The 27,508-nt window shown below is 48.6% G+C and overlaps 1 protein-coding gene and 3 long non-coding RNA genes across 12 annotated transcripts in view; 2 read left to right on the top strand and 2 right to left on the bottom strand.

Moving 5' to 3' along the window:
* LOC135968155 (uncharacterized) overlaps positions 1 to 18,010 on the top strand; it is a 41,213-nt gene extending 23,203 nt beyond the window's left edge. Inside the window, exons 2-3 of the long non-coding RNA XR_010582694.2 lie at positions 17,063 to 17,253; positions 17,768 to 18,010. This is a non-coding gene — a long non-coding RNA (uncharacterized lncRNA). The remainder of the gene's footprint in view (positions 1 to 17,062; positions 17,254 to 17,767) is intronic.
* Positions 16,558 to 20,247, bottom strand: LOC102141527 (uncharacterized). 4 transcript variants are annotated; one of them, XR_012426596.1, is made up of 4 exons: positions 20,094 to 20,247; positions 19,276 to 19,347; positions 18,773 to 18,896; positions 16,558 to 17,266 (listed from the first exon to the last, which is right to left on the bottom strand). It is a non-coding gene; the product is annotated as an uncharacterized lncRNA (long non-coding RNA). The 4 variants fall into 4 exon arrangements; XR_010582693.2 differs by having other exon boundaries at positions 18,773 to 18,891; XR_012426595.1 differs by lacking the exon at positions 20,094 to 20,247 and having other exon boundaries at positions 19,276 to 20,086.
* Positions 20,248 to 20,330: 83 nt separating this feature from the next.
* Positions 20,331 to 21,760, top strand: LOC141408915 (uncharacterized). Its single transcript, XR_012426597.1, has 2 exons — positions 20,331 to 20,425; positions 20,784 to 21,760. It is a non-coding gene; the product is annotated as an uncharacterized lncRNA (long non-coding RNA).
* Positions 21,454 to 27,508, bottom strand: part of LOC102133047 (uncharacterized) — a 697,922-nt gene continuing 691,867 nt past the window's right edge. For 4 of the 6 annotated variants that reach the window (XR_010582691.1, XM_065533509.1, XM_065533510.1 and 1 more), the window contains 2 exons: positions 24,144 to 24,250; positions 21,454 to 23,101 (listed from right to left, as the gene is read on the bottom strand). Coding sequence is in view for 3 of the 6 variants with exons in the window: in XM_065533509.1 (XP_065389581.1) it covers positions 22,851 to 23,101; positions 24,144 to 24,250 (358 nt within the window). In the remaining 3 variants the exon portion in view is untranslated. The remainder of the gene's footprint in view (positions 23,102 to 24,143; positions 24,251 to 27,508) is intronic. The other 2 variants (XR_012426592.1, XR_010582692.1) reach the window with 2 other exon arrangements.

The raw sequence follows: 27,508 nt of genomic DNA, 5'->3' as shown, positions 1-27,508 counted from the left end.
TCACTGTGTTAGCCAGGATGGTCTCAATCTCCTGACCTTGTGATCTGCCTGCCTCGGCCTCCCACTGTGCTGGGATTCCAGGTATGAGCCACCATGCCCAGCCTACCTGCTTTCTTTATCCATTCATCTACTGATGAACATTTAGGTTGATTCTGTACGTTGGCTATTGTGAACAGTGCTGTGGTTAACATGGTATTGAATTCAGTATGTGATTTCAATACCTTTGGATGTAGACCCAGAAGTGGGGTTGCTGGATCCTGTGGGACTTCAGTTTTCGATATTTTGAGGGGCCTCCGTACTGGTTTCCATAATGGGTGTGCCAATTCACACTCCCTTTTCTCCGTATCTCCGATTCTGCCATGTTGCTAACATCACTCTCTGTACCCTATTTGGTTTTCTTAGAGTGTGCTTTTAGGACTTGTAAAAGATGTTATTTTATTTAAAAGAAAAAGTCAAAGAGTAACTACACTAAAATAATCTGTATTAGGCAGCTTTGTGACAGAGCAATGGGAAAAAGCAATAGCTTTGGAGAAAAGAAAAAAGAGGTGGGGAAAAGGAAGAAAGGGAAGAAGGAAAGCGCAAAGAAGAAACGACCGAAAGGCAGGAACACAGAAGGAAAGGATGAAGGGGAGGCTGGGGGCCCAGCTCCAAGGGCGGCTTGACCATGTGTGGAGGCAAACAAGAGCTTCCGGGCAGAACCCCTCTTCATCTCAATCTCAGCTGAAGACCTCGAGGTCTGGCTTAGCACAGCGATTAATTAGAGGACCACATCCCCATTGGCAGTAAAAGGATTTACCATTGAGGCTCCTGGAGAAAAACAGGGAAGGAATACACGGACGGAGAGGCTCCCTGCTGTGTGAAGAGTCCCAGCTCCATGTCTTGTTGCCTTGGGCAAGGCTGGAGTGTCGGAGGCCCCTCCTTCCAGGACTACACTCGGGGAAGGAGCCCGCTGGCCAGCAGTCCAGGGGTGCCCTCATCACCTCAGTCCTCTGTCAACACACACCCGAGACACTCTCAGCATCACAGCGTTCCTAAGTGCACCTCAGGGATCACACACCCAATACTGGAGGACTCTTCCCAGGAGGACGGCAAGGCAGGAGCCCCCACGCAGAAGCACTCACAAGGGGCACAGCGAAGGATGGGCATGTGGGTAATGCTCCTTGTGCTTCTGCAGGGACAAATCGCTGGCAAACCAACAAGATGAGGAGTCACCTTCTGGCTGGGTCCTCACAGGGTGGGACGGCTGGAGGAGCTAACTGGAGCTCCTTTATAAGAATGCTAATCCCACCCTGAGGCTTGACATTCACGACCTGGTCACTCTCAAAGGCCCCACTCCTCATGCTATCATGTTTGGAGTTAGGATTTCAACATATGAGTTTGGGGGCTGTAAAAATAGGGTCCATAACAGTGAGCTGACCTGGGACCTCCTCCTCAGGCGTGGGCAGCAGAACTCCAAGGGAAACCCACCTTTTTTGCCAGAGGTTGGAAAGGTACTCCTGTGAGCCAGAGAACATGGAGATAATCCCTGTTTTTCTTCCCTTCCTTCCTGAGGCCAGCCCCACTTGCATTGCTGCAGGAATGGTGCCGTCACCTGAGACCTCGAGAGAAGGCCCATCTCTCTGGTCAGAAGAACTGGGAAAGGGCCCCTGTGTGTGAAGAACGAAGCTGGGGTGGGGGTGGGGGTCCCAGTTATTGTTTTCTCTCTTTTTCTTTCTTTTTGTTGAGACGGAGTTTCGCTCTTGTCACTCAGGATGGAGTGCAATGACGCAATCTCAGCTCAATGCAACCTCCTCCTCCCCACTTCAAGCGATTCTCTTGCCTCAGCCTCCCAAGTAGCTGGGATTACAGGCGTCCACCACCATACCAGGCTAATTTTTTTTTTTTTTTTGGTAGAGACAGGGTTTCACCATGTTGGCCAGCCTGGTCTCGAACTCCTGACCTCAGGTGATCCACCTGCCCTGGCCTCCTGAAGTGCTGGGATTACAGGCATGAGTCACCATGCTCGGCTTGTTTCCTCTGTTTTTCCTACAGCTCTTGGCTGTGAAGCTGCACGAGAGCGTTGAGGGCAGAACTTTTGAGATAATCCCAAGCATCTGGCCACAGACACTGGGAACATGAAACCCTAAATGCTGGACTGTGGGGAAATCCCGGAAAGAATATTGGGGAAAGGGATTCCCCAGTTCTGCTTATAAAGCCGCAGATGCATGCGATGAACTGCAGAAGTGCAGTGAAGGCCACGGAGACCTCATTCCCAGACTAAGCTCTGGGGTGCACCTGAGGGCCAGCCCCAGACGGCAAGGCAAAGGCCGTGAGAGCAGTTGGGCCTGGAACTGGCACCCATAGAAGTTTCCATGACCCTGGAAACCTGCACCCTGAGCCTAGCTGGGCGACCACATGTTAAGCCAGTCACAAGCATCAACATTCTCCAGAAGGTTTTCACAAGACCCAGACTTATCTAGAATCACTCGGCACAACGAACAATCCCTGGCCAAGTTTCAGCATGAAACAGAATCAGAAGATGCCAACCCTTAGATAGTCCAGTCATCTGTGGACAAAGAGGACAGACAATTACCCATGACAGAGAAGAGCCGGGCACCACGATGGCCCTGTTGGCCTAATGGGTGTGAAGACGCCACACAGTGAAGGCACCAGAAACACGCCCTAGGATGGACCATGTTGCACGCCACTGAGCACGCCTTTGAACATGCACAAGAACCAAAATTGTATAAACTGTATCGATTAAACATATTTTAATTAAGAAGGAAGTCAATAAAAAGATACCCAGAATGTCTGCAAACATTTGGAAATTAGATAACATATTTTAAAATAACCCTTAAGTCAAGAGAAAGAAACAAGGGAACTTAGAAAATATTTTTACTTGAATAAATATTAAAACACAGCATATGAAAACTAGAAGGATACAGCTAGAGCCGTGCTTACACCCAAAATTATAGATTCACATTGTTACGTTTGAAAAGAAGTAATGTCTGAAATCAAGAATTTAGCCTTTCACCTTAAGAAGCAACATAAAAGCAAACTAAATCAGAGCAAACAGAAGGAAGACAATAGGAAAGCAGCAACACTGGAACTGCAGACAGAGCCACGGAGAAAGCTAATGGAGCCAAGAGCCGGCTCTTTGAAAATATCAATAAACTCAATGAGCCTCTATCCAGAATGAGGAAGGAAAGGGACAAGGTACAGTTTTCCAGCTTATGGAGTGAGAGGGAGGATATCACTACAGGTCTAGAAACATGGAAAAGGTAATCAGGGAATGCTATAAACCACACTCTAACCATATTCGGTAACAGATTAAATGACCAATTTTTTGAAAGACACAAACAACCAAAACTCACTCAAAAAGAGAGAGAGATAACTGGAATTACTCCATACTATTGAGGAAATTGAAGTTGCACTTAAGAACTTAAACAAAAAGAAGAAGAAACTCCAAGGCCAGATAGCTTCACTGCAAAATGCTATCACACATCAGAGCAAGAGATGACAGCTGTGCACACACTCTTCCAGAAAATAGAAGAGGAGGGAACACATTCCAGTCATTTATAAGAGCAATGTTATCCTGATACAAAACACAGACAGACATTACAGGATGATTACAGAGCCATATCCCTCATGGGCAGAGATACAGAAACCCACAGTAAAAAAACAGCAAGAAGAATTTGCCCCTTTATAATAAGGATAATATATCATGACCAAGAGGGGTTTATTCCAGGAATGCAAAGTGGGCTCAACATTTGAAAATTAATATGTCATCGTATTCAGAAAAGAAGAAAACTCATGTGATCACCTAATTAGACACAGACAAAGAATTTAACAAAAATGTAACATTCATTCTTGATGGAAATTCTCAGCAAACTAAGAATGAAAGGGTATGTCCTTAACTTGTTCAAAGTAATCTACAAAAAACCTATAGCTAACATCACACTTAAATGGTAAAGACTGACTGCTTATCCCATAAAAGTAGGAACAAGGTAAATTTGTTCGATGTCACTGCTTCTATTTTTTATTCAACATAATACTGGAAATCCTTGCCAATGAAATTAAGCAAGGAACCAAACAAAGCATACAAGTTGTAAAGGAAGAAATAAAACCGTCTCTATTTACAGATGACATAATCAGCTACATAACAAATCCTATGGAATCGACATAGAAAGTCCTAGAACTAACAGTGAAGTCTAGCAGAGTCACAGGATACAGTCAATATGCTAAAAAGAAATCAGTTGTGTATCTATGTATTAGATATAAACAACTGGAAATAAATTTTTTAAGTACCATTTCCAATGCAGCATAAACATAAAATATTTAGGTATTCATATAAAAAAATTGCAGGATATGTATGCTGAAAACCATAAATTGCTGATGAAAGAAATCAAAGAAAACCTATATAAATGTAAAGATATTTGTGAGCATGAATTGGAAGACTTACTATGGTTGCCACGTACGTTCTTCCCAGCTGGATCTATAGATCCAAGACCACCGTAAGCAAACCTTCCCAGGACTCATTCAGAATAGCCAAACCCTGATTCTAAAATCCACCCAAAAAGGCGAGTCACTAGAAACACCAAAACAATTTTGAAAAAGAAGAAAATTGAAACTACTTCATTTCAATCCTTACTCTAAAGATACCATAATCAAGACAATGTTATACAGGCAAAAAGATAGACATAGATCAATAGAAGAGAATAGAGTCCAGAGAGACTAGCACAATTGATTTTCAACAAAAGTACGAAGACAATTCAATGGAGAAGAGACAGTCTGTTTAACAAATGTCACTGAAACCGTTAGACATCTACATGTGAAAGTAAAAAGGTCTCCATTAACTAAAAATTGATCACGAACCTAAATGTAAAGCATGAAACTCTAAAAAAATTTAGAAGAAAATATAGAAGGAAACCCTTGCGACCTTGATTTAGCAAAAAATTCTTAGATACAACATTGAAAGGAAAAGCCATAAAGGAAAAATTAATAAACTGAACTTCATCAAAATTAAAAACTTTTGCTCTGTCCAGGTCAGTGCTAAAAGAGTAAAAATATAAGATGCAGATTAGAATAAAATATTTTAAAATCACATCCCTGGCAAAGGAGTTGCATACAGGCCATATATAGAACTCTCAAAACTCAACAGTAAGAAACTAAGCAACCCAGGAATGAAACTGGCAAAACATTTGAACACATACTTTATGAAAGAAAATACATGAGTGGCAAATAAACACATTTTTTAAAAGCTCAATATCATTATTCACTGGGGAATGAATGGAAATTAAAACCATAATAAGATGGTACTGTACTTCATATATTTAGCATTTTTTTTTTTTTTTTTGACAGAGTCTCGCTCTGTCACCCAGGCTGGAGTGCAGTGGCGTTGTCTCAGCTCACTGCAACCTCCGCCTCCCACGTTCAAGCATTTCTCCTGCCTCAACCTCCCGAGTAGCTGGGATTACAGGCATGCACCACCATGCATGGCTTTTTTTTTTTTTTCCTTGTATTTTTAGTAGAGATGAGGTTTCACCATGTTGGCCAGGCTGTTTTCAAAGTCCTGACCTCAGGAGACCCAGCTGCCTGATCTCAGGCGATCCACCTGTCTTGGCCTCCCAAAGTGCTGGGATTGTAGGCGTGAGCCACTGTGCCCGGCTAGTAAAATCAAACAGAATCTTTTAAGAACTCATAAATATGTATTTGTATTTATCCAAATGAAATGAACAAATAAGCCATTTAAATAACCCAAATCAGTGGTCATTATCCTGACCTCCACGTGCACTGAGCATGAACACATAACAGTTTTTATGGGTGTTTCTTTTCAACAGCTATTTTCATGAAATTTAAAAACGACTATAATTGACCAGGTGCGGTGGCTCACGCCTGTAATCCCAGCACTTTGGGAAGCTGAGGCGGGTGGATCACCTGAGGTCAGGAGTTTGTGACCAGCCTGGCCAAAATGGAGAAACCCCGTTTCTACTAAAAATACAAAGTTAGCCGGGTGTGGTGGCGCATGCCTGTAATCCCAGCTACTCGGGAGGTTGATGCAGGAGAATTGTTTGAACCCAGGAGGTGGAGGTTGAGGTGAGCCAAGATCGCGTCATGCACTCCAGCTTGGGCAACAAGAGTGAAACTCTGTCTCAAAAAAAAAAAAAAAAAAAAAAAAAGGCTATAATTACTCTTTGCATTTGGGGATTTCTGGAACATGCCAACGCAGTCGTTTCCTTGCTGCTTCTCTTAGAACAGAAGGACGGCTCCGTGTCTCAGTGCAAAAGTGTCTGCAGATGGAAGCTGATGCAGCTCAACTCCTAGAACAGCGGCCGTGGGATGAGAGGTATCCCCTCACACTTACCTTGTGAACACCCCATGCCACCCCCACAGAAAGAATCCGAGAGGTTAGAGCTTACATATCTGTGTACGTTACATCTATCGTCTTTTGTCAAACGTAAAATATCTCATTATCCGTGATGGGAAAAGCCGTCTGCACCCAAATCTGGAGCCTCCTAACTCAAGGCTTCAAACTGAGGTTTTATAGCTCTGTGCTCCAGACCACTCAGCTGCAGATGAGCTCTGATGGTTTACACCTGTCAAAAGGCAGAGATTCGTGTGCTCCTTAAGGTCAGAGGGAATGTCTTCATCCTTTTAAAAGCATCGGCAGGTCCTGAGACAGGTTGCGACTTGCCAAGATTGACTAGAAGCACTTCTCACGCTGGTGTCATGCCGCCTGTGTCTGTCTGAACGTCTGCACAATTGTGATGTTTAGAACAGAGCTAGGCCTGTCCTGGAGCAGGCAAGGCCACCCTGCATTGTCGGGAGAACCCCTTTTTATCATGTCCCTTCATTTTCTTTACCCGTCCTTAACCTGTCACAAAAGAATGCCTTTTTTCCCTAGATAATGCAAGTAGAGGATGGCGAAAATAAATATCATAAATAGAACAGGACTTGTGGCAAGTTTTGCCAGCTGATCGCTGCAATAGACTCCCACTGTTACAGAGAGAGCTTGTCTGGGGTCCACCGAGGGCGCCGTGGCATTTGAGGCAGCAGGACCTCAGCTCATCCCTGCTGGGACTCCTGGCTCTCCTGTGCTGTCCCAGAAACACCCGTTTCTCCTTTAGACACCACAGAAGGAAGGGGATCAGTCCACACTCTCTGGAGGGTTTTGGCTTTAACCCTTTCCTGCTCCCTTTGCTTGGCTACACTCCTTTCCTTCCTTCCCCGCTCCCTTCGTTCCTCCCCCCGCCGCCTTTTGCCCACCTCCTTCTACCCCCACTTCCTCCCTCCCTCCATTTGTCCCTCCTTTCCCTCTTTTCTTTCCCTCCTCCCTCCCCGCCTCCCACCCTGCCCTCATTCCTCCCTTCCTTCTTTCCGCCCTCCCTTCCTCTCTCCCTCCCTCCCTTCCCTCCTTCTTCCTTTTCTTTCTTCCTCCTTGTCTTCCTTGCTTCCTCTCTCTCTTCATCTTTTGCTCCCTCCCTTCCTCTTTTCCTCCCTCACTTCTCCCCTCCCTGGACAACCAAGTCTAGCAGGTGCCAGGCACCGTCCTACTTGCTGAGGATCCAAGTCCAATGGAGACAGCCTTCTTTCCTTATAGGAATGACAGGGACAGGAGAATGGAAGGTGATCACAGGCAGTGCCAAGGTGGGGGAGCCTGTCAGTGACACAGGTTGAGGGGAACAGGGGAGTTTTTGGCAGAGGGGCCTTGTGAACCCACGAGTGGTCTTGGTGACTAGCAGCAGCCCCATCGGGCAGGTGCTGTGAGCAGGGCTGTGTCTCAGCCGTGTGCATGTCTCAGCCGTGTGTGTCATTACATGTCTCAGCACTGTGCATGTCACTGTGTATGCCAGCCGCGCACGTGTCGCTGTGTGTGCCATCCATGTGTCACTGCGTGTCCCAGCCGTGCGTGTGTCACTGTGTGTCCCAGTCATGTGCGTGTCATTGTGTCCCAGCCGTATGTGTGTCGCTGTGTGTGTCTCAGCCGTGTGTGCGTCACTGTGTCTCAGCCATGTGTGTGTTACTGTCTCAGCCATGTGTGTCACTGTGTGCCCAGCTCTGTGTGTCACTGTGTGCCCAGCCGTGTGTCACTGTGTGTCTCAGCTGTGTGTGTGTCACTGTGTGTCCCAGTCGTGTGTCACTGTCCCAGCCATGTGTGTGTCACTGTGTCCCAGCCGTGTGTGTCACTGTATGTCCCAGCCGCGTGTCACTGTGTGTCCCAGCCGTGTGTCACTGTGTGTCCCAGCCGTGTGTGTCACTGTGTGTCTCAGCTGTGTCACTGTGTCTCAGCCGTGTGTGTGTCACTGTGTCTCAGCCATGTGTGTCACTGTGTGTCCCAGCCGTGTGTGTCACTGTGTGTCCCAGCTGTGTGTCCCAGGTGTGTGTCACTGTGTCTCAGCCATGTGTCACTGTGTCCCAGCCGCGTGTCACTGTGTCTCAGCCGTGTGTGTCACTGTGTGTCTCAGCTGTGTGTGTCACTGTGTGTCTCAATCATGTGTGTCACTGTGAGCCCAGCGGTGTGTGTGTCACTGTGTGTCCCAGCCGTGTGTCACTGTGTGTCTCAGCCATGTGTGTCACTGTGTCCCAGCCACGTGTGTCACTGTGTCTCAGCCATGTGTGTCACTGTGTGTCTCAGCTGTGTGTGTCACTGTGTCTCAGCTGTGTGTGTCACTGTATGCCCAGCTGTGTGTGTGTCACTGTGTATCCCAGCTGTGTGTCACTGTGTGTCCCAGCCGTGTGTGTGTCACTGTGTGTCTCAGCCGTGTGTGTGTCACTGTGTGTCTCAGCTGTGTGTGTCTCAGCCGTGTGTGTCACTGTGTGCCCAGCTGTGTGTCACTGTGTGTCTCAGCTGTGTGCATGTCACTGGCACATGCTCCCCAAAGTCACTGTGTGTCTCAGCTGTGTGCATGTCACTGGCACATGCTCCCAAAGTCACTGATGCCATTTGAGTTTTAATATCCAAATTGCCCGTTTTGAAATGTGTCTACATGAATCTATTTAAAGTCCTGTCTGCTGCGCAGTGGGGCATTCCATATATGAGGAGTTTTGATTTCATTTCTCATTTATTATTCTTCATATTCAAATTCAGAATGTATGATTTCTCTCTGAGAGTTCTCGGAGGACTGTAAGTGGAACCGAGACAAGCCTCTCGCCTTCTGCAGGTTCCCTGATCCGACTGGTGGCCGCACATCCGAGCTGCTGCAGGGTTGGGTGGCTGTGGCTGTCACTGTTGGTGACAACCTCCCAGCCTGCCTGTGATGGAGGCCACAGCACACTCAGGGGTCGCCTGCCATGCTCCCTGTGCCTGGGGTCTGTGGTGAAAGCCCCAGGCTGCCGAGCCCATTAGGGGTCCCGAGATGGTCCATCCCCTCCCCACCCCCCAGCAATCTCTTGAAGGGGCAGCCTCGGCGACAGCCCCTTGATTGGGGCTTGGCAGGCCCAGCGGGGATCCGGGGGCTCAAAAACACACCAGCCCCTCTGCAGCCCGAGGAGCTCGCAGGCTTCCTGAGTGGTGCGGTCTCTGAGACCTAAGTGGCCGTCGTCAGAGCTGCCTCCTTTTAGAATCATCCCAAGGCTGGACCCAGCCACGAAAAGGCCGCTCTGAGTCTAATCTCCTCCAGGGCTGATTGGCAATTGCACCGCCACGCACAGATGCAATCAGATGGGAAATCACTGCGGCCGACTGTCACGCTCTCAGGCCTCCCTCGTGCACCCCTGAGGAAGCATCCACGACGCTCAGGAAGGAGCCGTGAGAGCAGGTTCCACAGTCAGCCCGAGTCGCCGTGAAGGCCCTGGGCCCAGCACAGCAGGGATGACAGAGCGGGAGGGGTGGGACCGGGGACTGACCACCGGCTCAGCGTGCACATGGGAAGAAAATGCTAACAGAGACGTCAACCCGAAAATTCAAATTAAGTAGAGTGGGACATATTGGGTATTTATAGACGAAGAGTTTCCCTGTCCTCTCTCCTATACCACACACGGAACGGGATGTGGCTCAGCCATCGTCCTGTTCCTGCGCAGCGGGACCCAGGGTAAGCACTGCACGGAATCCCAGGCCTCAGCACCTTGCCCCAACGCCCCCGGCACGAGGCTCACAAGCCTGCTTATGTGACACCCCCTCCTCCTCGAAGGTAGAGCTGGCCGCACTACTTCTATTTATGTCCCCCCATCCCCCAGGGCTTCCACAGGGGCACTTGGCTTGGAGGTCCAAGGTTATTGATGCAGGGACCTCGGTTGCAGCCTCAACCTCTTGCTTCCGGGTAAGGAAAGGGAGACCCTGGAGCCCGCAGATTTCCATCCCTAGGCAGCGTTCTCCCCTGGGCTCTCCCCGCCCTCTGCCCTGGAGCTCCATCCGGGTTTGGTGCCAGGACCCCCTGCAGGACTGGAGGCAGGAGAGAGACGGAGGTGGCGGGGGTGGGTGTTCACTCCCCCTCCTCCCTGAACCCTGGGCAGGCAGCTTCCTCAGCTGAAGGTTGCTGCTCCCTTCCAGCTGTGGCCCTGAGACACAGCTCCCTTCTCCCAGGCTGGGCTGCAGCCTCCTCCACCCCTGTGGACCTGGGGCTAGAAGACCCCAGGGTACTTCCCTACCGCCGTGGACATTCTGGCCTCCCAGCACACTGCCCCGCCGTGGAGGGCCGTGCCTTCTCCAAGTCCCCTTAGGTGTCTTGTTTTAAATGGGCCACCTGGTCCTGGTGAGCCCCTGGGTTGGTCCAGCGCCCCAGGGACATCTCTTTTTGGTGCGGGCCCAAGAACGGGAAGCTGGGGTGCGTCCATGTGAATCTGTGCAGGGCGTACACTGTGTTCCGCACAGGTATCCAGGTGTGCCGGGGGCCGTGTTTCCTCGGCAAGGTTTGTCTGTCAGTCCCCCAGGGCTGCGGTAATGAAGTGTCCCACACAGGGGAGCTTAAACGTCAGAAATTAGTTTCATCACAGTCCTGGAAGCTGGAAGTCAGAAATCAAGCTATCCGCAGGGCCGCGCTGTTTCTGAAATCTCTAGAGAGGGTCCTTCCTGTCCCTTTCCAGCCACGGGAGCTTGCCAGCAGTCCCTGGTGTTCCCGGCCTTCCGGCTGCATCACTCCCTGCTCTGCCTCCATCTTCATGCCCGTGTCACTTTATTACCACCGTGTCTCTCCCCGCCTCTAAGGACAAAGTTGTAGTGGACCAGAGCTGGCGCTACTCCAGCTGAAGTATGCCATGGACACCTGCAAAGTCTATGAGATGGGCATGCGTCTTACCCAATGATGACTTCTGTAATGACTCTGTTTCTAATGTGTAGTCCCCCTCTCTTCCTTCCTTCCTCTCCCTCTTCATCCTTTGCTCCCTTCCCCCACGTTCCTCCCTCCCTTCTTTCCTTCCTGGACAGTCCAGCAGGTGCGAGGCACTGTCCTAAGAGCTGATGGTCCAAGTCCAGTGGAGATAGCCTTCCTGCCTTACAGAAGTGACAGGGACAGAATGGAAGGTGACCATAGGGTGCTGTGCTGGGTACATTCCGAGGTACTGGAGGTTAACACTTCAACCCGTCTCCTGGGGGCCACAGTTCCACCCACTGCAGGGCTCCATTCAGGTTTCCCCAAGCCCACCCTCCCTTCCTCTATGGCTCTCCCTGCATAGCAGGCCTTGGTTTCCCCTGCGTCCTTGCTGTGAGCACAGGATGTTCAGGATTGCTGACCCACGTTCCTTCATCTTCTTCCCCTCCACTGGGCTGTCTGTGTATTTGGTCATCTGAGCCAGGCATGATAGCTTTTGGTACGAAAGGAGGTGCTAGTGCTTGGGCTGCACTGACGGGCATGTGCCGGGTGCTGGGCACACAGAGACCATGCCTTATCCCTGCCAGCCCACTGCCCACATCGCCCTCCTGGTGCCCTTCCCTCCAGGACTGAGCTGGAGAGGAAACAAGGACAGTAACTTTGACTGGGTTTTTAAAATGTGTGAACATGGACAGCTCACCAGCATCATGCTTTTTTTTTCAGATCCTCTCTACTCATTTGAGGAAAAGACGTCCATATTGTTTAAAAAAAATAGGAAGGTGTCACTATTGTGTTGTTTTGTTAATAATCAGCATTGATGGATGGCAAGCATATCTCTTTCCGTCTTTTGTTTGTCCTCCAAGTGTCTGGGACGCAGCCCAGCAGCGTGGCTGAGCGTGAACTCGGGGCCGTGCTGCAGCCGGGATTCCTGCAGTGTCCTCATTATTAAAGTGGTCACAAGGGTGCAAAGTTGCTGGGAGGTTGTGTTGAAGGCGGGGTGAGGTGACCCTGTGGGAGACGCAGCATGCATCCTGGGGCAGGGCCAGGGCTGAGGATGGGCTCTGAGCGCTGGCCCAGGCCGCCATGCCGGGTGTCCATAGCCGGGCTGTGTGCTGCCTGCGGGGCTGGAGCCTGCGATGCCACACAGAGAGGCTGCATGGAGTGTCTCCACCTCTCTCCAGGCGGGCACGTGAGTCAGCCCTGCTCTACCTTCTGTTCTCCCACCAATTAAATCCAAAGAGGAGAAAACATCCTCTGGAAGATATGTGGTTTCTGTTTGTACAAATTAGATGTAATATAATTTTCTCAAGGTGTGTGAGCCAACTGCCAAGTCATCAGTATTTCAAAGCTTGTGTTCACAAAGTTCACAGTGAAAACATTTCTCCAGACCAGAATACAAAAGGTACTGAGACGTCTTTTGAAATACTCTCATTTTATTGTTTTAATTTCTTTCGTTCTTTGAAAAATCAACCAAAAACGTCATCTATAAACACTTAAACATGAAGTATAGATGTATATTTTTATTACCCATCGTAATGGGAAAAGGATTTTATATTTGATCAAGATATTAATTTTGGCAATTCAATTTTTTATTCAAAAAAGCTCGGAAAATGATTCTCACCCAATGTAGCAAACCTTCTGTGCGTGTGGGCCCCATCTGTGCTTCAGAAAGTGCCTCAGTGAACGGTGTTGCATTTGGGCTGCTGTACACCTGCCTTTTCCGTGTCTCGCCCACAGCCAGCCCTTCCACTCACCTCGCAGTATCCCACAGTGCCGGCTGCCCCAGGACTCACCTGGCAAAACTCACCCCTGACTCACGGCACTCAGCAGCCCTCTGCTTCCTGCTGCGTGGCTTGAGGAAATCATGATTTCCTCATGCCATGATTTTCACTCAAAAATCATGACCCTCCACTTCCGGGGGGCCAGAGGCTGCTGCTCAAACATGCAGGGTTTCCCCAGGCCATTCACTCCCAGCATCCAAGGACATTGCTCCAGGCATGGGCTTTGCTTGGAGGCCCTGAGCAGATTCCATCTTCCTCTGGGGAACTTTCTCTGACTGTCTAGCCCTGAACCATCCTTTCCTCTGCAGAATCATCAAAGCGTCTATTCCTGTAGCTCTGCCCCTTCGAATGGGGCCCACTTTCCTGAAGGCGTTTTGCTATGTCCTGCCCCGTGCCTCTGTAAATGCTGTTCCCCCTGTAAGAATGCCTTTCCCTTCCTCTCCTCTTTCCTCGAGACTGAGATCCTGGGAAACTTTCTCTCATCTCCCAGGAGGAGAGTACCACTCCTTTCTAAGTGCCCCACTGAATTGCCTGCAACTGCAGTTGTCATGTTGAACAAGTGTTTACTGTCTCATCACTATAAGGTTGTAAACTTCATGAGAGCGTGATTCATGACCAACATCTTCTTTACTTCTGTATCCTGCACTTTGCAAAGTACCGTACATAGAGTAGACACCTGACAAACATCTACTGAACAGAACTCTTACCATCTTTTCCTGTCTTACCAAAGGAATATGTTACCGTGTAAGCTTGTGAATAATCTCCAGTGAAGGTATCAGTTAATTGTTTTGGACTAGAAATAGAAGACCATGCCACAGATCTTCAGAAAGATCCCCTCCTGGTAGGAGCTTTGAGAGCGCTTCCCACCCTTGCCTCCACCTTTCTTCCTTAAGAGAGAAACATGCGAAATAGACATTTTAAAAAGCCACAAACCTTAGGTTTGCTCAGATCAGAGAGGAACCAGGTGTGACGGGCATCTGACTCATGCTCTGTGGCCTCCATCCAGTCCGTCCTCACAAAATGCACAGCAGGAAAGAAGGAATGTACTTAGTTTTCTTCTGGGCAGAAAAGGGGTTCAGTAGAAGTACTGAAAGGCTTGGAGGAAGGCTCAGTGTGCTGTGTCTGCATCTGGGATGATCCTGGATTTGGTGCATGAGGTGGGCTAGGGTGCTGGGCTAGGGTGGTGGGCCAGAGTGGCAGGCTAGTGTGGTGTGCTAATGTGGTGGGCCAGGGTGGTGGGGTAGGGTGGTGGGCCAATGTGATGGGTTAAGGTGGTAGGCTAGGGTGGTGGGCTAGGGTGGTGGGCTGGTAAGAGCAGTGAAACGGTGTGTGGAAGGCCAAACCAATGGAGTGCAGTGGGCAGTGAGCCTGCTAACTGAAAGGACACCTGTGGTGTGAGCGCAGAATGTGGGTCTTCTGAAGGCTTCTCTGCACCTCCACCTGGGGGTTCATGCTCAGGACCCTGAGGTCAAATTATGATGGTGCATTTAGAAGCTTCTAAGAGTCAAGTAAGGAGGGCAAAAGGTCATGGGCCACTTTCAATTTACGCTGACCCCTCTTCGCATGGATGCAAGTGACCCCATCTCACCTGCCCCAGACAAACACTATAGCAAGGCTGCACTGGCTGCAGGATGGAAATGCTGGGTGAGTTAAAGACATGAAGGAGAACACTGACCCCATGGGCATCAGCTCACTCCTGACGTCAACAGGAGATGGGTGAGCAGAGTGCCAACTCCCTTTTTTCATGAAGCTTAATGTTTTCCTTTTCTTTCTTTCTTTTTTTTTTAATTCCTCATTCTCTCGGCCTCTGACTTATTTTGCTTTATCTAATTCTTGTTTCAGCAGCTGCTTCTCAGAGTTCACACCCACCTTCTGCTGTGGCTCACTGCAGTATTCGAACAACTATGATACTCTCCTCAAAGAACTCACTTTTCTATTAGAATGCAATCAGAAATTCCAGTTTTAGGCTGTTGGGCTTCCTTCTTAATTTTATTTTGTTAGTTTTTTGCATGCCTAGGCATGCATTAGAAATTTAGTTTAGTCCTGAAGATGAAGGTTCCTGTCATTATTGCTTCTCAGAAATATGCTCTAAAGATAGTAATTTTTGAACGGAATGGCATCCTCGGTGGGCAGCAGCCTGTTACATGAGTCTGTGTCTGTTTCTGAAATATATGTACTGACAGCCATTCTGTTCATTCTATCAAATTATCAACTTGTTAAATACCTTTTGTGATAATATATCATAATGGTGACAGGAGCAACAATTCAGTGAACTTTGACTGATAATGGATGATAATCACAATGATCAGACAAAGAAATCGTTTTCTCACCTACCAAATTACTGAAGAGGCTACCCAGTGAAAACAAGCAGAGTTTCTGCTACTGACTGCAGCAAATGTGGTCTCGTTATGAAAGCCTCAAGAACCTTCTTTTCCAACCCTTGACATTTTAGTTTTGTTATAAGGACTTTGTTATATTAATAGCCGTTTTCAGAAGGAGAGAAACAATGTGTGAAGTAGATATAAACAATATGTAGATAAGCAGAAAGTAGCCCTCCGACAATGACATTCAGGCGTCCTTCTTTTGAGCTATCTCCATCCTAGAGTGAGTCAAACAGCCCAGCCAGTGTGACCTGAATCTTGATGGTTTTTTCTGCCCTTATATGGAATGTATCTTGAGGAAAAGCACAAAGAACCCACCAGCACAGATGATGTGCAAACTCTATAACTGGCTTAGAATTATGGGAACTTTAGTAACGTCTGTTTTCCCGTGCAAGTTGTCTAACTTGCAGAAACATTTGTAATTTGCCTACTGCCATATTAAAATCTAGATAAGGTCCCTCATTTGCCAGAAGACTTCGTTGCTTTCTTATCTGTTTTTGAGACATCTTGTAATAAGAGTTGTGTGTGTGTGTGCTTTTTTTTTTTCCTTTTGGGTCTGTAGTGCTTTTTCAATCAATGTAGCTGACACCAGATAATTTCAGCACAAGGGATATATCATACTGGTCCTGTATGAACATTGACCTAATTTAGTTAATCTTAGATTATTTATCCAGAATATCTCGTCTGTGAATATTTGAAAGTATATAACCATTGTAGTCCTTAGGGGAAAGAAGAAAAACAGAAAGCAAATGAGAATCTCTCTGGCTTTATAAGGTGATGATGCAAATGAGGCTGTGTAATACATATACTAAACGAACAGACCATCCTACAAATCCAAAGTCAGAGTGCTGGAGCTTCCAATGGGATGCTGATGGCTCTTTAACAGGATACGTGCTACTTTTTTAGTTTCTTCTTTGGCATTTTTTTTTAAACATATAGTTTGATTAAAGAATAAAATATTTCTACTAGTTTCCTTACTTAAATTTTAACAAGAGTGATATTCCCCAAAGAGTTAATACCAAAATCAACCATCTCAATTAGTTTACCCACAAAACTTGGCTCATCCTTGGTATTTCACAACATTTTCTTTTTCCTTTAGTTAAATTCAATTTAGCCAAAAATAGAACAATAAGTGGACAACATACTAATAATGAGCAACAGGACAGTTCCTTTTAGGATAAAAACAAAATTTTAATTGTATTCAAAATTATCTATGAGACACTTCCATTATTGGCAAAGTAGACTTAACCTCACATTTTTTGTTGCATTTTTAAAATTAATTATACAACTCTCAAATACATAAAATTATAATGTGTGTATATGAAGCCTGTATGCAGAATTTTTGTGTTGCAGTTATACTGAATTTATTGAAAACAACATTCTTGGAGCAATCTCTTTTCACTTATCATCAAAAGGTAAAATATAACTTCTGATTTTTATAACTTCACTTCTAGAAATCGTGGTTAATATGTAAAATAGTTTTAAATACCTTCTTTAAAATAAAATGTTGGCAAATATGGTCTCCTGCAACTTCCATGACCAAAGTATGACTTCACAGCTTTTTGAAGCTGTGAATCAATTATAGGCGTAAAAAGGAATTCCACTCTTGATGAGTAGAAGCATTTTCCCAGATGTAAATTCTTGCTCAAACTTTCTGTTTGCTTTGTTTTGGTAGGTGGTGGCAGCGAGAGGTGTGTGTGGAAAAATTAAAGCAGAAAAGTTCCAAAATGCTGACCTGAGATTGGAAAGTAACAGGAATGCGGGCTTTCGAACTGTGCAGACGTCACACAGTCTCCTTGGTCATGCATATCTCGTCATTATCAAACACTGGGAGCCAGATTCTTCAGACATTACCGCAGAGTTCATGTAAGATTGCTGACTGAGATCACAATACGGTAATTAGATGGAATTAAAGTTAAAATGGAAAGAAAATGAATCGAGAAGTAAAATACAAGGTGTAATCCCCCACCCCCCGCCCCCACCGCCCCATTGAAAGAAAAGGAGCTTTGAGAACAGATTGTGTTACAAAACCAACTTCAGAATGGCTCTGAGCAGGCCTCCCCCGCGGCCATGTGCTCAGCCTTCTCCATCATTTTTGCTTTTTCCTTTGCCTTTTCTGAAGGATCTGTGAGAAGGTCTCACACTGCCCAGCAGGAAGATAATGCGCAAATAGCCATGTAGGTAATTGCAAAGTTCCTAAGAGCTACATTTTTAGAAAGCAAAAAGAAGGCGAAATTTCAATATATATTTTATTTAACCTAAGTTATCTAAAATATAATCATTTCAACCTGTGATCAATATTTTAAGTGATTACTGAGGTGTTTCATATGCTTTTGAGTACTGCATCTGGAAAATCTCATGTGTGTTTTACACCCAGCAGCACACCTCACTGCAGACGGGCTCTGCTCTCCGTGCTCAGTAGCCACTGGGGGCCAGTGGCCACCATCCCAGACAACACAAGTCCAAGGGCAGCGAGGAAAATGCACTGAGCAAAGCCTGAACCTGGAAGCACTGAAAACAGTGAGAACCCAGAGCACCTCAGCAGCCTCAGGCAGGAGCCTACTCAGAAAACGCAAGAGAAGAGGAACTGTTGAAATTGAGAAATAAAATGTTCTCATTCTCCATTTTCTGCTATAGTTGTTGAATTCCTATAAGGAAATTATAATCTATAAGGAAATTCTGTCCCTAAGGTAGTAACCTTCCAGCTATGTGACTTTCCCTCCCATGAAAAGTCCTGCCCAGCCAGCAAGAGCCGCCTTGGTGTTCAGCCAGCCCTGGACACTGTGGAGACGCAAGGGGATTGCAGTGCGTGTGTGTGTGCCTGCTGCTGCAAGTGTGCAACTGTGTCATGTGTAAGAGTGAGTACCTGTGAGTCTATCACATCTGTGAATCGTGTGAATCGCGTGTAAGTATGTGTGATTTGCATGTGTGTGTGAGATTGATTCTGGGAATTTGAGTGTGTAGGAATGTGTGTGACACGTGTGCAAGTGAATGCGTGTGTGAGAAGGGGGGAAAGAAGGGGGGAAAGGCCAGAGCAAGCCAAGGGTCACTGGCTCTAGCACTGGCCAGAACCACTGGGTATCCTGGAGAGTTCTTTGTGCAGGGAAGAGAGGCCCAATCTGTGCCCAGAGCTTCCATGGATCATCAGCTCTGCCCCCCAATGATGCCCTCTACATCCCCTCAGCAGACAGATTTTGAACACCCACAATTAGCCAGGCACTGTCTCCCCGCCCCTGGGGAGACATCAGTGACCTGGACTAGCCATCAGTGACCCAGGCTGGCAGAAACTCTCTATGCAACTTCCTGGGATTCCCCTCCCACAGCCACATCTCCAAAAAGCCGGCCTCTGACTTGGAGCCCTGTCCCTAGCCTTCCGCAGCCTTACCTGCACGTGAGTGGCAGGAACTGGGGCCAGAGGATGGAGGCAAGGTTGCCCAGGCACACATGAGGAACCTTCTGCAGGGTCTGATCTGTGACTTTCCAGAGTCTTCAAGCCACATCGTACTATTCTCCAGGGAGAAAACAAAATGGTGTTTCAGTTCAAAGGTATCCACATACACATAGAACCCCCCACCTACCCTGCCCACCCGGTAGCTTTTTCCTGGGTCTAGATGAGTCCACTTTCAACCCCGGCCCTCAACCAAATATGACACACCCAATAGATAGATTTCCTCCATGTATTTCCCTGTTGTTGTGTTTACAAAAACATTATTGGTTGCACTATTCCTTCACATCCTATGCCCTCCTTTTGTTAGAAGGAGGGCAGGCACTTTGGGGGCCTGGGCGCTCAAGGAAGGCCTCGCCGGGGCAGGAGAGGCCTTGGGGTATGCAGGGGAGAACCTGCCTCTCTGCCATCTTCCACCTTAAAGTTTAGTCCTCGGCTCTGACCTGGTGGCTTTCTCTTCTTATAGGAAGTTTTTCCAGCCTCAGATGCGGCAGAGGGGAGGGCAGCTTGGAGTCCTGTGAGGAAGCGGAAAGACACATTAGTGGAGATCCTGGGGCCGAGAAGAACTAGCATTGTTCAGGGGAGGAAAACTGCCTCTGCCGGTGCCTGCGGTCTCCCACGAATCTGAGGGTCCCTCAGGCTCTAAGGGTGGTTTGTGCTCCCGGGTTCTAGCGCCCTTGGGTCTCCTTTGCTGGTCCCCCGCCCTGCACCCACCCCAGGGCATCAGGAGCACGCTTCCCCACCGTACAGGTTCTAGAGGAAGGAGGCCATTTGGGCAGGTGCGGGCAGGGGACAGGGTGTGGAGAGCGGGAGTGCAAGCAGGGCCTTAAGTCACACGCCTTGTCTCAGGATGGGGACTGGAAGTTTATGAGCTGCTTGCAATCCTGCAGCTTGAAGATCTGGCCTGACATTTTAACTGGTTTGCTTTAGGGCGCGCAGTCTCTCTGACCTGCATTGTTGTGGGTTCACCCTAAAGGATATGACTTCAGAAACGATTAAAACAGAAGATGATGCTGTGAAATTCACTCGACTTGATATCTGGGCCTCTTTTGGTGAATTTAAACTCACAACATTAAAGGTACACTTGAGAGAAAACGGGAAAATGTCCAAATCTCAGGTCATTCGAGTCAGACATCCTTGCTCAGAACCCCAAGGAAGGCTTTTAAAGTTGCAGAACGCAGCAGAAGGAGGAGAGCAGGGATCCCCCGAGGCCCCACTTGCGAAAGACCCCCCCTCCCCGGGTCCCTCCTCCTCTTCCTACCCCTATCAACGTTGGAGGGAGTCTGGACTTTGAAACTTGTCACGGGGAAAAGAATCTTCGCCGAGAAGGCTGCTAATGAATTCAGACTGCATAGTTCTCAAAATCTGATGTTTTGCAATGATGACATTAGCGTGGCGGCCGAGGGTCCGAGCCCAGAAAGTCTGCGCAGCTGCTCGGCGCTTTGAGCGCCCGGGACAATGGGCGCAGTGTTTGGGCCTCGGCCTCTCCAGGCCATTTGCATACCCCGTTCTGCCTGAGTGACCAGCGGATCTGCGGCAGGGAGCAGCATTGTCCACGGATCACTTCAAGATGACCGAGGTGACAAGAGCCAGGTGAGCGATGGGGCGGGACCTTCCCCAGGTCACGAGAAGAAAACGTGGGGAGAGCCTTGGCTAGAGCCTGGTTTGTTGATTCTCGAGGTGGGATTTACTTATTTGCTCCTAAAACCCTCATCAGATGTTGTAGGGGAAATTCGAGATTTAAAGATTTTTAACAAGAATTTACAAAGCCTCATTTTGGGAGTAATTTGGGGTCGTCCTTTATCTGAAAAATCCAGTGATCTTACGGCATTTTATTTCATTGTATTCTTTCACTCTTCCAAGTTTAAGAGTTCCACTGCCAAAGGAAAGCAGTTTCATTCTCTATAGCCAAAAGCTGTCACCAGTTGAGTCTGAATTTGTTATTTTCCAGAAACACCATTTTGAAAAGTTGCGACTGAGGCCCCTTGGCCTGCAAATCCGAGCTGCAGAGCGCCTGAAGCCCGGACGTTAAACCTCCAATCACCAGCCAGGGCAGCTCCGGCTGGGACAGCGCGGGCGCGCGGCCCCTCCACCGCCTCCAAACGGAGCGCGCTTGACGCCCCTGTTTTGACTTCAGCTCAGAAAGACAAGTCTTTGTAATGCAAGTTCCTCTTCCCTAGAGAGTTGATGCACCACCTGCCACCATCTCTACCCCTAGCCCTGGAGCAGCCTGCAGAACTGGGACTCTTCTCTTGCGTATTTCAATCTTGGGGCGTGTAACTGTTGCCAATAATTTTCAGAGACCTGGATCCTTAAGGAGGGAGTCCTGGGGGAGGGACCTGAGGTGGGAACGGGTGGGTGGGACAAAGGGCGAAGCCAGAAAAACCTAGACGACGGGAGGGAGGCGAGGGCCTGAGGGCAACGTTTCTCCCAAATGAAACACGCTGCGTTCTGGCACCCACGGCTCCTCCTGCGCCTGGACCCCCAGGCCCCGCCGCGATGCCCCCAGGGCCTCCCGAGGCCTCGCTCCACCCAGGCTGCTCCGGGTCCGCAGCCCCACAGGCCCTCCTCCCCTCACCCCTCCTCCTCCCTCCGCCTCCCGCATCCCCGCACCACCCACTCGAGCAAAAAGCAAGTCAAACAAGTCCTGGGGAAGGCGCCCTACAGCCCTCGCCCGCGGGCAGCAACAACTGGGCACACCGCGTCTCGGGCGGTAACGGAGCTGGCCAGCACCGGCCCCGCCAGAGCCCGGGAGGCGTCTCCAGGTCCCCACCCGCGTTCGCTGCGGATTGCAGCGACGCTGATCTCGGGAATATAACGATTAATCCAACCGCAGGTTTCCAGATAAGTGATTGTGATGGAGACTGTTGGCGAGAAAATAGACAATTATCCGCTGTTAGCTTTACATAAAGATCGCATTAACTCAAATTAGTTATCAGACAAAAGAGCGTCGGCGCGCGCGCCCTGCCCGCCCGCGCCCTGCCCGCGGGGACCCCGGGCACAACCAGGCCCAGGGCACGGCAGGCAGGGCCGAGGCCTCGGCAGGGCGCGAGGAGAGGGGCATGCACGAGGGGCTCCAAGCTCCGGCCCCGCGGGGACTGCGTGTTGCGCCCTCCTAGACGCAGCGCGGGGCTCCGGACCCGGACAGGGTGGCCTTCCCGGGCCGGCCCGGAGCTGCAGCTCCCGGTCGAGCTCTCCCCGCCCCCCAGCGCTCCCCTCTGCTGCGCTCGCGCTCCGGGCTGCGCCCCTCCCGCCCCCGCGTCCCGCTGCAGCAGTCACTCTTCCCCCGAGGGCTTGGCGAGGCGCTGCCCTTTTCTTTCTGGCGCCCGCAGCCGCAAGTTTCCGGTCCCTGAGCGCGAGGAGACATAGTTAATGACTTGGGGAGGGAACTGCCCCTCTACCCCGCCGCGCAATCAAACTCGCAGCAAAAGCGTTCTCGGCCAAGCGAACGCTCTTAGACAACGGCCCCGTGCCCTGCCGTCCCCACTCCACGCGTGCGGTCACTGCCCCTCCCGGGGTCGCTCTCTGCGGGGCCACGCTGCCACGCAGGCAGGGGAAGGGACCAATGGGAAAGGTGGGCTGGGGGGAAAGGGCGCAGAGCGACCCCGGAGCTGGGTGTTCATGGCCTGGGGACACCGGCTGAGACTCGGCCGTGCGGCCTGGACGCCGAGCAGAAATTTCGCACTATCCACGCGCCGCGTGGCCTCCTGGCGTGCTCTTTCTCCCGTGTCCCCACTAGGGTTGCCACCGTCCCGCCGGAACACAGATTTGCGCAAACGCACAGCCCAGTGCCCTGAGCCCCGGCCTGGCCGCAGCGCCCAGCGGGGTTCCCCCCTGTCGCCCGCGAGGCGCGCTGGCGGCGGTGCTCCCGCCCGGGCTAGCCTTGCTGGGCCCCCAGGGTCCCCGGGCCCCGCTGAATAGGGCGGATAATGACCCCCGGTTCCCAAGGCAGGCTTTCTGCTGCCTGGTGAGCCTTGGATTTGTGTGGTCCAAGCCTTTCCCAGCTTGTCCCATTCTGTCACCGGGATAAGGGGCTCCCTCGGCTCGTTTGCACCTGCGTCGCTTTTGGCTCCTTCAGGAATGCGCTGAAGCTTGTAATCAGCTTTGTGAAGCCATTGAGTGCACGGCTGAGTGAAACTTCCAAAGCTCGAGGAAAACGGGCCGGCTGAATGGGAGCCAGCATGGGGCTTCTCTCCAAGCCTCCGCGCTGCCAAATTCCAGCAGAGCCCCTCACAATCGCTCCGCGCGGGCTTGACTGCTTTCCCCACACTGAGAAAAGTAAGAAAAGAAAAGCAAAAATACCAGTCACCGAGGTTAGCCGCTTGTTCCCAGATTAATGGCAAACGGCCCCCTCCTCCTCCCCGCGCCCCCGCCCCCGCCCCCCTCTAGCATAGCGCAAGGATTCAGGAAACACGGCAGAGGGGAGGGGAGGACAGTTATTAATAACTCCCCATCTGATTTCACATTTTCTGTCCCCTGCCCGGGGCGGGGGTCCTCGCGCCAAGCGCGCAGTCCCCCGCGCCTGCAGGTGCTGAGCTGGGCTGCAAGCCCCAGGTCTGCCGCGGGCCGGTGGCCTGGGGAGGTCTAAGCAGGCTTGGCTGTGCGCCTTGCTCCAGTAGAGGAGTTAGATAAAGCCAAACCTAAGATTTCCCAAAACTAGCACTGCAAAGCCTCCACAGTACTCCTAACAGGAAACAAAACAACAAACCAGCCCTGGGCCTCCAGTGACTCCATCCCCACATCCACTCAGCAGGGCTGGCACCTGGAAACAGGCACCTCTGGATTTCAGGGGCTTGGGAAAGAGGAGGCGCAGGGAAGGGCGGACTTCTCTGACACCCAGGGTGTGTGTGTCGGGTGTGTGTGTCTTCTTGCAGATAGTTAAGAGTAGAGGTGCCGGCACCTGGGAGGACCCCCCGCGCCACCCCCTTGCGCGCCTCCCTGTCTGGTTCCAGAAGACAGGCCTTGTCCAGAGGTTCTTACCAAGGGTCTAGCTCTTCAGACCAGTGCCTCCCAGGGCTGCCTCCCAGGCCCCTGGGTCCCTCCCTCCCAATCAAGGTAAATGAGGGTTCCAGGCTGGCTTTCCTTCCAAAAAAGGAGATTCTTGGCAGCCTGTAGAAAAGCAACCAGCTTGCAGAAGGCAAGCACGTGGGCATCAACATTCGAGGCCCGGCTTCCTCCCCACAGCTAGCTCCTCCAGGGCAGGGCTCCTTCCTCCTGCCGTTTCACCCTATGGTCCTGGAACAGTGGCTGGCAGTGTGTGCAGAGGAGATGCCCAATACCTATTCATCGAATGAATGCTGTCCAGTTTTACCTCTCAAAATTCCAGGACTGCAAGCAGGTCTTCTGGAAGGGAAATATGGAAGCTTTTCTCTGGATGGCTCATAGGACCCTCTCACCAGTGAAACTGCGTAGGCATTACTTGTGGGAAAGAAAGTGAAGACATTATGATCTACGTGTAAAACTCTTTTTACAATGGCTGTGCATTTCTTTTGCTAATTAATTCTTGCCACCATGCATTGGACTCCTTTCCTTTTCTGCAAGCACAAACAGTAAGCACAAGTTTTAATATCTGAGCCAGACTTCCATTCCTTCTAGTAAACACATGCTCAGGCCTGCCAGGTTTTCTTTCTCCTGCTGCAGAACCTTGCTTTTGTAGAGGCACCACAATGTCTGACTGCTGCTCTGTGCTATAAATAGTCCCCTGGTGGATCGAAAGGTTTAATGGGCCTCTGTAAATACCTAACTTAGTATAAAGCCCCGGGAGAATCACATTAACAGGCAAAGAAGAGGAAGAAGAGAGCTCCCCCTGTAGATGCCCTATTACAGCATTCTTGGAGATCCGGAACAGGCAGGACTTTTCCTATTTATATACATTAATGTGCATGAGAAGCTGCAGCACGCTGGCGCCAGGAGGGGCTGTGGCGGTGAAGCGGTGCATCTAAGCCAGGAGGAGGTGGCACTTAAAGAGGTCAAGTGATTTGCCCAGAATTACCCAGGGGCATCGTGACTGTTATCAGTAATAATAAGAAGTCAGAAAAATCAGTGGATGCTTTGTCCTGTTTTTAAACACATCAGATAGTCCTGTTTAAGAGCAAGGAACACCCCCACCCCCAGCCAGTTCTGAATCACCAAAAGTGGCACAATGGCAGAATTGGTGAGTTGCAAAGAAAAGTTGAATCCCTTGCTATGCCAAGACTTTGTGCATCCATTCGTGGACCCTAAAATGCTTTGAACATTCCAAATTCATACCACCCATTTTGACGTTAAAGTTTACTTTTGATGATAAAGTTTTACATGTTGTTTTCAGCAATGTTTCTCCTTCCAACCATTCTCAGTAACAAGTCAGGAGGATATGCAGTAATTCAGAAATTAGTGAAATTTCATTCCTGGTGGGGGTGTTGGATTAAGAGGCTGGGAGAGTGTGAAGCAAGTCAACGTGTAATTGCATGATAAGGCTCTCACGAGGAATTTATTGGCCAAGTTGCTATTTCTATTCCTTCCTAATCTCGTTTAGCACATTCATTCTCTGCAATCTGTCTCCATAATCTTCTGTAGCAGAATGGCAGCCAACAGAAGCATGCATGTTTGGAGAGAAGAGAAAATATGCAGAGGCGTGATAAACTGATGCTAATTATCCATATTTAGGACACGGAGTGCAGAAGATCAAGGTTTACAAATCACAAGCCCGAGCCCGTGATGATGGCTTCCGCGTGTGGAATACATTGGAGGAGACCAGATAAGGGTTTCATGGGCAGGAGAGATTTATTGGTCAAAGGGTTCACCTTCCACTTTTCCACTTTTATATAGCAGTAAATTATTTAGGCTAAATTCACCAGAACATTACTCTTTCATTTGGCGATGTGCCATGGCTTGCTCTTTCTTTGTGTCTTTTCAATGCAAATCCTTGTAGTTTAACATCAGTTGATAAGAAACAAATAATTGAAGTAATAGGTAATTCCCTTTAAATCGTGCATATAGGATGGTCCCAGAAAGAATGAGATGAGGTAGAGAGCAGAGGGCTGAAACTGAAGCAATAGCAACCTCAACCCTTAAATGGCATAGCTATCAGGAAAAAAAAAAAAAATGTAGATATTCACTGCATGTATGTGTTCACATCTCTGTGAGCTCCAAGCCAGCATGCTTGTGGTAAGAATAGGTGTTCTAGTGTAGCACCAATATGGCTGATTTTCCTGTCTGGAATCGCGATCATTTAAAATTTAAAAAAATCTAAACATAGTTTCTCTTCCCTCCACTATTCCCACATCACCTCCAACTGATTTAATATTTACAATTGGCTCTCGGCGCTCTCCAAGACTTCTGGCTCTGACAAAAGACACAGAAAGAATTCAGACCGGAAGTATCTTGTGGCATGACTGCAAGGTCAGTGGTACAGACTTTTCTGCATTACAGAAATTGCCTTCTAAACTTTCCAGAGAACAAGCACAGATGTAGCACAGGAGTTTGCTGCGAGTGGGCATGCTTATTTAAAAATTTATAAGATTAACTTAACCCCATTCGATGGTACTAACTTTGATTTCTTTTTTTTTTTTTTTTTGAGGACTTGAGGGAACTCATTTTTAGCTTTGGTACCAAATGAGAAACTGGTCTCCTAGAGTTTTCGTTTGTAGATTTTTTTAGTTGATGGGAGCGGGGCACAAAGCAACAGAAATTATCTGTTGAATACACACTGCAAACCAGCATGAAGCACTCAGTATAAGGACAAGCGGTTTTTAGAATAAAAAGAGTTATGCAAAAGTTTGGGGCTATAATTTATAATCCCTACGTAAAGAAGTATCAGGAAAAAATAACTGATCTTTGACACAAACAATTTTTTACACCTGAGACCATCTGGACAAGAAATTATCTGTAGGCTACCTCCACATACACACACTTTTTCTGTTTCAACAAGCCTAAGATGCCATTTATGATAAGATGCATCTTTATTTTACATGCTGCTGTGAAAGGAAACACTCTGCCAGTTGTAATTTTAAGTTGTCACTGATGGTAATGGTGCATTTAGATTCCAGAGATGATAAAAATATTTAAAATGGGTGTCTTAGAACCAGAGAAATACAATATGCGTTGTTGAGTTCATTGAATAATGAGTTTGTAACATTTTGTCCAAAATATTTTCAAAATTACCCATTGTTCTATATAAATTAACTTTGTTGTAAATTATTAAATGTGTCAATAATCGTATGTAACTCACGCAACCCCGACTCTATAGATAGGCAGAGTTTAGAAATGTAGAATTGAAACATTTATCCATTCCAGCCCACCTCACCCAAAGGAGAAAGAAAAGTTAAAAACATTCTCTAATCAGTAATAATCTAGCAATTGAGGCAAAAGATGTAGATTGCTGGTTTTTTTTTTTTCCCAGAAATTATCAAAATTAGAGAAAGAACTCCAATTGTTCACTTTATTTGATACACATACGCATATTTGGTGCTTGCCAAAGTAAAGTGAACAATTTAGGCTGGTTCGTTTGGTTTTGGTTTTGGCACTGCAGATTGGATATGGTTAATTTGAATAATTTGGTTCCCAGAATCAGCTTCTCTCCCTAAATGATGGGTTTTTCTCTACGTGATCTAAACTGTGCCTAAACTCTTTACCTGCAGATGCTCTCATATTCACCTTCAAATACCTCTCCCTCCCCGCACTGAGGACCCTATCAAT

This window comes from Macaca fascicularis, chromosome 17 (genome assembly GCF_037993035.2).
Source record: "Macaca fascicularis isolate 582-1 chromosome 17, T2T-MFA8v1.1".
Lineage (NCBI taxonomy): Eukaryota > Metazoa > Chordata > Mammalia > Primates > Cercopithecidae > Macaca > Macaca fascicularis.
Note: the sequence above shows the minus strand (reverse complement) of the source record. Positions and strands in the feature narration are given on the sequence as shown.